This window comes from Mandrillus leucophaeus, unplaced genomic scaffold, assembly GCF_000951045.1.
Source record: "Mandrillus leucophaeus isolate KB7577 unplaced genomic scaffold, Mleu.le_1.0 Scaffold23, whole genome shotgun sequence".
NCBI classification, from domain to species: Eukaryota; Metazoa; Chordata; class Mammalia; order Primates; family Cercopithecidae; genus Mandrillus; species Mandrillus leucophaeus.
Window position 1 is genome coordinate 649253 of NW_012102365.1, and position 9332 is coordinate 658584.

The 9332-nt window shown below is 51.6% G+C and overlaps 3 protein-coding genes across 3 annotated transcripts in view; 1 reads left to right on the forward strand and 2 right to left on the reverse strand.

Moving 5' to 3' along the window:
• Window positions 1–4972, reverse strand: part of UBXN11 (UBX domain protein 11) — a 46338-nt gene extending 41366 nt beyond the window's left edge. Inside the window, exon 1 of the mRNA XM_011981643.1 lies at window positions 4657–4972. The gene's annotated coding sequence lies outside the window, so the exon portion shown is untranslated. The remainder of the gene's footprint in view (window positions 1–4656) is intronic.
• Window positions 4519–7131, forward strand: CD52 (CD52 molecule). The gene is made up of 2 exons (XM_011981641.1): window positions 4519–4681; window positions 6780–7131. The coding sequence occupies exons 1-2, from the start codon at window positions 4628–4630 to the stop codon at window positions 6909–6911; spliced, it is 186 nt and encodes a 61-aa protein (XP_011837031.1). The 5' UTR covers window positions 4519–4627; the 3' UTR covers window positions 6912–7131.
• Window positions 7132–8468: 1337 nt separating this feature from the next.
• Window positions 8469–9332, reverse strand: part of AIM1L (absent in melanoma 1-like) — a gene marked incomplete at its 5' end in the record, with an annotated part of 23673 nt that continues 22809 nt past the window's right edge. Inside the window, 2 exons of the mRNA XM_011981753.1 lie at window positions 8469–8660; window positions 8768–8927. Of these exons, the coding sequence (XP_011837143.1) occupies window positions 8572–8660; window positions 8768–8927 (249 nt within the window). The remainder of the gene's footprint in view (window positions 8661–8767; window positions 8928–9332) is intronic.

Consider the following 9332-nt stretch of genomic DNA (forward strand, 5'->3'; position numbering starts at 1 on the left):
AAAAAAAAAAAAAAAAAAAGAGTGAATGAGCAAAAGACTGAATGGATAGGTGGGTGGATGGATAGCTGAATGAATGGGTGGATGAAGATTCACCTTGGATGCTGTATGATGCTACTGAATCCCAGCCCCGTCTCAGTGAGGATGAAAAATTCTGGGTGGATCACACTGTGATGTGTGCTGGAACTCTCTTCTCCTTCCTCCCTTCCTGCTGTATTCCATTCTCTCATTGATGAAGGACATTTGGAGAACCTGGCCTATGTGAGACTGTGCTAGGCCCCAAGGACAGCCATCAAAAGACACTGTGGAACTGGGATGGGATGGTGATCTAAGGCGCTTTGCATGCCTGGACTCCTTTTGTTCTGCAGGTCTTAGCACACACATTTCCTCTGAGTGGTCTTTCCTGACTGCTGACCTAGAATATATCCTCCCCACGTTTCACTTCTTCTTCTCCCATTACCCCCTTGATTTCCTCATGCCATTTGTGAAAATCTGAAATTACCATTGTTTTTATTCGTCTTCCCCCACTGAAATATCAGCTGCATAATAGCAGGGACCATGTCTTTATGTTCACTGCTGTATTCCCAGTGCCTAGTTCAGTACCTGGCACACAGCAGGCACCCAATAAACACATTCTGCTGTAATAATATTTTCTTACGATCTTTACTTCACTTCACTAATTTTCTCTTCAGCTGGCCCAATCTGATGTTAAACCTACCCACTGAGTTCCTAATTTTTATTACCGTATTTTTCAGTTCTAGAATTTCCATTTGGTTCTTTACTATAATTTCTAGTTCTCAATCTTGTCCAGTCTCAATCTTATCCTGCTGCTCAGAGGGCAGAAGAGGAAAATGTCTTTGAGTAAAGCATAGTTATTTGAAAATTTGATTGATTATTCCATTATCTGGATCTTTTGTATAACTTTCTATTATCTGTTTCTGCTTTTGGGTCATGTTGTCTTCAGTTTCTTTGAGGGTTGGGCTGTTGTTTCCTGTTTACTCTCACTTCTCATGGTGGTCCAACCCAAAGCCTAGGTGGGGGGAGTTTGTCAGGGCTCCCCTTTCTTGGAGGATCTAGAACTACAGTTTTTCTCCCATACATTTGTAAGTATGTGAAGATGAGAAAACTTGGCTCAGTTTCTCAGCTCTCTCCTCTGCAAGTGGCAAATACTTTTAGGAGAAAAGCAGCTCCAAATAAAGGGCTTGCTTCTCTCAGCCCCTTATTTCTTTTCTGCATTGGTAACTTTTCAGTACTGACTCTACTGTTGCTCCATAGTAAATATTTACTGGATGAATAAATGCAGGACTACTAGGCTCGAGGGTGGGAACAGATCTAGACACATTACACGCACTCATTCTTCCAGCAGTCCCTGACACCTACTCTGTGCCATGTTCTGTGCTGTGCTGAATAAGAGAAGTGACAAAACCTAGTCCCAACCCACAAGGGACAGACCATATTCTTGGTAGTCACGATCTTTAGAACAGCAGTCAACAGAAAGGGCCCTTCGAACATTTAGGAACTCTGAGTTTCCTAGGGAAAGCAGAAAGTTTCCCTGGGGAAGGGGCTTCTAAGCTAAATATTGAAGAATAAAGAAGAGTTTGCAGTCTGGGCAACATAGCAAAACTCCATCCCCCAGCACCCCAAAAATTAGCTGGGCATGGTGACATGCACCTGTAGTCCCAGCTACTTAGGAGAATGAGGCGGGAGGATTGCTTGAGCCCAGGAGTTCGAGGTTACAGTGAGCTATGATTGCACCACTTGTACTCCAGCCTGGGTGACAACGGCAAGAACCTGTCTCGACAGGAAAAAAAAAAAGTTTGCCAGGTAAAATAATTGGAGAAGGGCTTTCCTTGCAGAGGAAATACACGGACTGTAAAAGATACTCCTCAGAGTGTCTGGAGGTGAAAATGAAGCTTCTGAGGTTTGCAAGAAAATGTTTCCAAATGAGAGTCTGGCATTTAATATCCTTGCATGCATCTCCAGCACGGGAAACTATAACACAGCTGGCCCCAGGCTCGTCCTGTCTGGCTCCCTCTTTGTAAGAGGGGAGAAGATTGCACAGTGTGATGGAGCTCATTTTCAGCAGAGTAATCTCAGACTTCAACATGGGTATCCTGTCTCCTGGGCTGGTGCCCTTCTGGCACGGGACACTTCCCTAGCTCTCATGAACCCTACAATCACTCACCCCCACAGGCACACCAAAGGCAGTTGAGAACTTGAGTCAAGGGTGAGGAGAGACCTCTGGGTGAAAAGGGCAGGGATGGGGAAAGAGGTTGATGGGCGGCTGGGGGCCCCTCCCTCTCCACTTCCTGGCTTTCTCTCATCAGCTTTGACTCTCAGTTCTTCTTTTCTTCTTTCACCTTTTTTTTTTTTTTTTTTGAGATTGAGTTTTTCTCTTGTCACTCAGGCTAGAGTGCAATGGCGCCATCTCGGCTCACTGCAACCTCCTTCTCTTAGGTTCAAGCGATTCTCCTGCCTCAGCCTCCTAAGTAGTTGGGATTGCAGGCATGCGCCAGCACACCTGGCTAATTTTTGTATTTTTAGTAGAGACGGGGTTTCACCATGTTGGCCAGGCTGGTCTTCAACTCCTGACCTCAGGTGATCCACCCACCTCAGCCGGCCCTTTTTTTTTTTTGAGACAGGGTCTTGCTCTGTCACCCAGGCTGGAGTGCAGTGGCACAATCATGGCTGGACCTCCCAGGCACAAGCAATCCTCCTGCCTCAACCCCCAAGTAGCTGAGGCTATAGGTTTGTGCCACTATGTCCAGCAATTTTTTTTTTTTTTTTTTTTTAGAGATGGGGCCTCTGTATGTTCCCCGGGTGGTCTCAGACTCCTGTGCTCAAGTTATGTGCCTGCCTCAGCCTCCCAAAGTGCTAGGATTACAGGCATAGCCCCCATGCCCGGCCTCAGCCAGATCTTCCCTGGGCTTGCAACATAAGGCCCAAAACAATAGAATAGAAGTGAGGGGAGTTTTCTCTTTACTACCAAGCATGTGAATGAGGCCTAAAGTGAACTAAGGAAGAGAGAGTGGGCCAGAGCCAGGGCTGTGGTCACCAACTCCTGGAGTCTGGGGGGAGTTGGTGTAGGGGAGGAGGCGGGAGTGGCAGAGAATCAAGACTTAATGGGTGAATTCTAGGGCAGCCCCAGAGGTTACGTATGTGGCTGTGGCTTCAGACAGACCTGGATTCAAGGTCAAATGAGACTGGCTGCACCATTTACGATCTTAGCAAGTCACTTAACATCTAAGCCTCAGTTTTTTCACCAGTCAAATGGGGATAAACATAACACCTGCTGCAGGGCACCACAGAGGGAATCAAGTGAGGGAATGCATAAAGCATGGAGCACTGTCCAGGCCAGCTTTGGGATTCCTCTCATCCGCCCACCCCTCCCTGGGCCCTCACAGCCACTCCCTCACCCCAGTCCCCTTCCACCACAGCTTAGTCACCCGCTTGTCCCTTCCCTCACTCCCCTCGCTCATCCTCAGCTAATACAAACAACTCATCTGCTTGCTACTTTCTCTACCCAAACCACAAAATGCTAGGTCTTGACTGGGTGCGGTGGCTCATGCCTGTAATCCCAGCACTTTGGGAAGCTGAGGCAGGCGGATCACTTGAGGTCAGGCATTTGAGACCAGCCTAGCCAACGTGGTGAAACCCCGTCTCCACACACACACACACACACAAAAATACAAAAAAGTAGCCAGGCGTGGTGGCACACACCTGCAGTCCCAGCGATTCAGGAAGCTAAGGCAGGATAATTGCTTGAATCGAGGAGGTGGAGGTTGCAGTAAGCCGAGATCGTGCCACTGCACAGAGCAAAACTCTGTCTAAAAGCAACAACAACAACAACAAAAACCCCAACAACAACAACAACAAAACAAAACTCAAGGTCTTAAACTTCAGAAATAATCTATTTCAGTCTTCCCAGTTCCTTGAAATGAGGAACTGAGGCCTAGAGAGAGAAAGCCCAATTAAAACCAGGCTTCCCGATTCCTCATCTCCAGCACTTTCACAGAACTCTACCATCCCCTCTACAATCTAAATATTTCCCAAGCTTTCATTCAGAACCTGCAGCCCATCTACAACCTTCCCTTGAAACCTAAATCTATCCCAGCCTTTCTCCTTGAGCTCCTATACCCTGCCTGTATCTTCTTTAAGCAACAAACTCATTTATGACTATTTGCTATGTGCTGGCTCTTTTAAAATTGGTTATTATTACAAGTAATCCGGCAGTTCTTTTGTTAAACGGTCAGAGAGGTAGAGTTTCTGGCCCAGGGTCTCAGAGTTGGTCAGTGATTAGACCAGGATTCAGCCTGCAGGATGCATGACTCCAAGCCTCGGGCCCTACTTACTCCCACCGTTGCCTCTGGATTGACCTCTCTCCTATCTCCTAGGATCTAGCCTGCTCCCTCAGCCAGGGCCTTAGAACCTAGGGCCTGGTATTATCCAACCCCAGATCTGCAGAAAGGAAGCCACACCCCTCCTCCACCTTGTAGGCCGTCCTTCCTCTCCCTGCCTCACCCCGCCTCCCCTGCCTCCTGGTTCAAAAGCACCCAAGCCAAAAGAAGCCTCCAGACAGCCCTGAGATCACCTAAAAAGCTGCTACCAAGACAGCCAAGATCCTACCAAAATGAAGCGCTTCCTCTTCCTCTTACTCACCATCAGCCTCCTGGTTATGGTACAGGTAAGAGCAACCCCTGGCACCACTGCCAGGACTCCCCAAAGTTGCTTGGCATGGAGGGAGGGCATACAGGATGTGAGCTCCCAGAGACCCAGCCTTCTCTCCTGAGAGCACAGCAGATGGACTCCAACAGGAAAATCAGGGACACAGCGGGCCTGGCCGCCCAGCTTTCCAGTTCTTCTGGCTGGAGCTGGACTGCTTGCAGGCTGCCCTGAGAGAAACCTGTATCCAAGCTGGGGAGCACTTACAGGGTGCCGGGAGCATTGGGGCACCCAAGGGGTGCTGTGGAATAATAATTAAGAGACTTTGGAAGACAACCCTAAGTGAGGAAGACATCGGCCCACAGGGAGTCTGGGGAGATGGTCCTTTGGGGAGAGGCCAGATGTCCAAGTGGAGCCTGCTGTGGTTCTGGAGGTGACAGGGGACACTCCAACCCCCACTCCCCTGCCAGAGAGAAGCCTGGATGTTCAGGAATGCAAAGAAGACAGGACTCTCCCACTTCAGAAATAATTGGAGTCTCAAAAGCGACTGCTATTCCAGGAGGCAGCTTTGGTAGCATCCCAGGTGCCCAGAGGGGAGTCAGTACAGGAGACCGGACATCAAGTTCTTGATCAAGAACAGCTTGATCACCATCAAAACCAGCTTAATCTCCATCAAGAACAGCTCTAGTTGCAGCTCCATCAAGCATTAAGGACAGCTTGATCACCATCCAGCCACCCACGCTTTGCAAAGTGCTTTCTCACTCAGCCCGGGCTCTTGTGACCTTCACAACTGTGATGAACTTCTCCCCACTCAGAAGAGGAAACTGAGGCTCAGGGAAGCTAAGCCCTTTGCCAGGCTAGGAAGGTCAAGGGCCAGGGCTCCCGTCTCCCTCTATGCCAGAGGGGCTGGTGGCTGGGGAGAGGTAAAAAGAAAGGTTCTGTGACTGGGCACGGTGGCTCATGCCTATAATCCCAATACTTTGGGAGGCCGAGGTGGGCGGATCACCTTAGGTCAGGAGTTCAAGACCAGCCTGGCCAACATGACAAAATCTCGTCTCTACTAAAAATACAAAAATTAGCTAGGCGAGCCAGGCACGGTGGCTCATGCCTGTAATCCCAGCACTGTGGGAGGCTGAGGCGGGCAGATCATGAGGTCAGGAGATTGAGACCATCCCATCTAACACGGTGAAACCCTGTCTCTACCATAAATACAAAAAGAAATTAGCCGGGCATGGTGGCGGGCGCCTGTAGTCCCAGCTACTTGGGAGGCTGAGGCAGGAGAATGGCGTGAATCCGGGGGTGGAGCTTGCAGTGAGCCGAGATCGCGCCACTGCACTCCAGCCTGGGCGACAGAGAGAGACTGTGTCTTGGGGGGAAAAAAAAATTAGCTGAGCGTGATGGTGGGCGCCTATAATCCCAGCTACTCGGGAGGCTGAGGCAGGAGAATCACTTGAAACCAGGGGTGGAGGTAGCAGTGAGCCGAGATCTCGCCACTGCACTCCAGCCAGGGCAAAAGAGCGAAACTCTATCTCAAAAAAACAGAAAGATTCTGTGAAAGGGGGTGGGCAGGGGCAGTGATCACCTCTGTCCCTGCCTGTGTCAAAGCAGGGAGCAGCCAAACATCCTGACAGGACCTTGTGGAAGAAGTAGTGGTCACATGGGACAGAACTGAGGACTGTTTTATGGAGGTGGGGGGATGGAGGGCAGGGAGGGTAGAAAGGGGGCTGCATCTTTAAATAACAAACAGGAGATTCAGAAGTCCCCTGAGGGCTGGGTATGGTGGCTCACGCCTGTAATCCCAGCACTTCGGGAGGCCGAGGCGGGTGGATCACCAGGTCAGGAGTTCGAGACCAGCCTGACCAACATGGTGAAAACCCATCTCTACTAAAAGTAGAAAAATTAGCCAGGCGTGGTGGCGCGTGCCTATAGTTCCAGCTACTCAGGAGGCTGAGGCAGGAGAATCACTTGAACCCGGGAGGTGGAGGATGCAGTGAGCCGAGATCGCACCACTGCAGTCCAGCCTGGGTGACAGAGTGAGACTCTGCCTCAAAAAATAAAATAAAATAAAATGAAATAAAATAAAAAAGTCCCCTGAGCTTATCCCACTTCTCCTCCTGCAGATACAAACTGGAGTCTCCGGACAAAACGCCACCAGCCAAAACAGCAGCCCCTCAGCATCCAGCAACTTGAGCGGAGGCGGTTTCCTTTTCTTCGTGGCCAATGCCATAATCCACCTCTTCTACTTCAGTTGAGGTGACACGTCTCAGCCTTAGCCCTGTGCCCCCTGAAACAGCTGCCACCATCACTCGCAAGAGAATCCCCTCCATCCTTGGGAGGGGTTGAGCCAGACATCACCAGGTTGTAGAATTTGACAGGCAGTGCCATGGTGGCAACAGCCGAAATAGGGGGGTAATGATGTAGGGGCCAAGTACTGCCCAGCTGGGGGTCAATAAAGTTACCCTTGTACATGCAGTGGGGTCCTGTGTGCGGTTACTGTCCATCCCTACGCCCCAAGAGCCAGCTGTGCAGCAGCACCAGGGAGCTTCCCATTCCCCCATCAGCAGGGAAGTTGGCACCAGGGAGCAGCCCCCAGCTTCCCTACCTAAATTCCAACGCTGAGGGCCCCTCCCCTCAGAAGCACATTACAGGGACAAGGCCCAGAACCTGGCAGCCTCACCAACCCCTGCAGTTGCATTTGCTTCACTCATCCCTGGGTGTTTGGGAATGATGGTACTAGAGATGCCACTACCCTGGACATCCCAGGCTCAGAGAGCCTCTACCCCACTACCTGGGTATCTTCAGAATGACAGATCCAGGGAGATCCCCAGACCCAGGGACACCCCTCAACATGGTCTTTAGATCCCCAGCAAACCAGCCCCACAGGCATCTGGAGCTGGAGAAGGATGACTGGTGGCTGTCTACCTCCCATGCTGGCCCAGGGGCTGGGAAGGCAGGAAGGGCAAGCAGCTGCTCTGACCACTCCCACCCTCCTGGGCTTGGGGGAGGTGGGTGCTGCAGGGATGGAAGGGAGCCCCAGGGCACCCCCCAAGGGCCCCTCCCACCTTGGCTTCTTCCTTGAGGACCTCCAGGGACAGAGGGAGCTCCCCCTCTTCTATGTCCTGCCCTCTCTGAGGTGGGTTAAAGACCCAGACGCCCTGTCGTGGCTTCTCTAAGACCAGAGTTGGGGTGAGTGCAGCAAGCCCTGGAGGCACAGCCCTTCAGGGTGTGGCTCACACTCATCTCCCGTGCCTGGCCCAGGGCGCCCCCATCACGCTAACTTCCACGTTTTCACCCTGGACTTGTATGCATCTCTAGAATATTCTTTATCTGCCTCCTGGAGTCTGGCTAACTCCCTCCCACCCTGACAACTCAGCTGCAGGTCCCTGATGTGTGCAGAGGGATATCTCAGCCTGCCCTGCACCCCTTTGGGGGGGTGACGTTCCTGCTGTGTGAGTCCCTCTACTTCTTTCCTCCCTTCTCATGGATGCATCACCCTACCCGTCAGGATCCTCTATGGGACTGTAAGTTCCCTAAGGACAGGGACCAAAAGGCTCAGTTTGTGTCTGTGCCCGAACAGCCCAGGGCCGGCTGAGACCCAGCTCTCACAACACATCATTTGGGTGGCCGCGCGAGACTACACTCCCCAGTTAGTCCGGTCCCAGGGCGCCCTCTGATGGCAGAAGGAGACCTAACAGCTGAACCCCAAAGCTGGAGCCAGGAGGGAAGAAGTCAGCCTGAGCCTCAGGGAAGAAGGCAGGTGAACAAATCCCCACCCCACCCCGAAATATCAAGGTGCACAGAGACAAGGGTACCTGGCAGCATATTAGAAAACAGCTTATGTTACAACAAAAACCCTATAAAGACATTCATCCCAGCAAAAGCCTCCAGGGCTGGAGGGTGAGGTGAAAAGGTTCAAAGCACATGGATGGTCCAGATCTGGGATGCCCTGTCCTCATCCGGCTCCCATAGTACCACGTGGTCCCGGTCGTAGCCCCGGCCTCCTGGGGGTGGGATGGGGATTAAAAGATAGGGAGATAGTCAGAGAGAGCTGGGACTCCATGGCTCTCAGTCCCCTCAGGAGCCCTCTTCCCCGTACATCCCACCTTACCCTTCACATCCAGGATCTGGCCTTCGAACATCTGGCTGCAGATGTGGCCAGATTCACTGATGCTCCACGTCTGGCGCGGCAGGCGGCTCTCGGCCCACAGCACCACCTTGGAGCCTGGGCTAGGGGGTCCAATTACCTGCAGGCTCATGGTGGGGGCCATCTGAGGCCCCAGGAGGTCATCAGGCATTGTTCCTCCCCACAGGGACTCTACTGTACCCAAGAAACCCTTGACACATCTGCTCCGAATCCTGGCTCTTAGGGACTGTGGCCCTGGGCAAATCTCTTAATCCTCCTCAGCTTCAGTTTCCTTGGGGATGGAAATCCCCAAATGCTGGCTTTTGCAAGGGTTCAGCATGAGAAAACATAAAAGGGTTGGAAAGAAAAATATTAACTCCTCCAGGAATCCTTCCATGACTGGCTTTCAAAGCGCAGGCGTTAGCATCAGACAAATCTCTACACATGGCCGGGAGCGGTGGCTCAAGCCTGTAATCCCAGCACTTTGGGAGGCCGAGATGGGCGAATCACGAGGTCAGGAGATCGAGACCATCCTGGCTAACACGGTGAA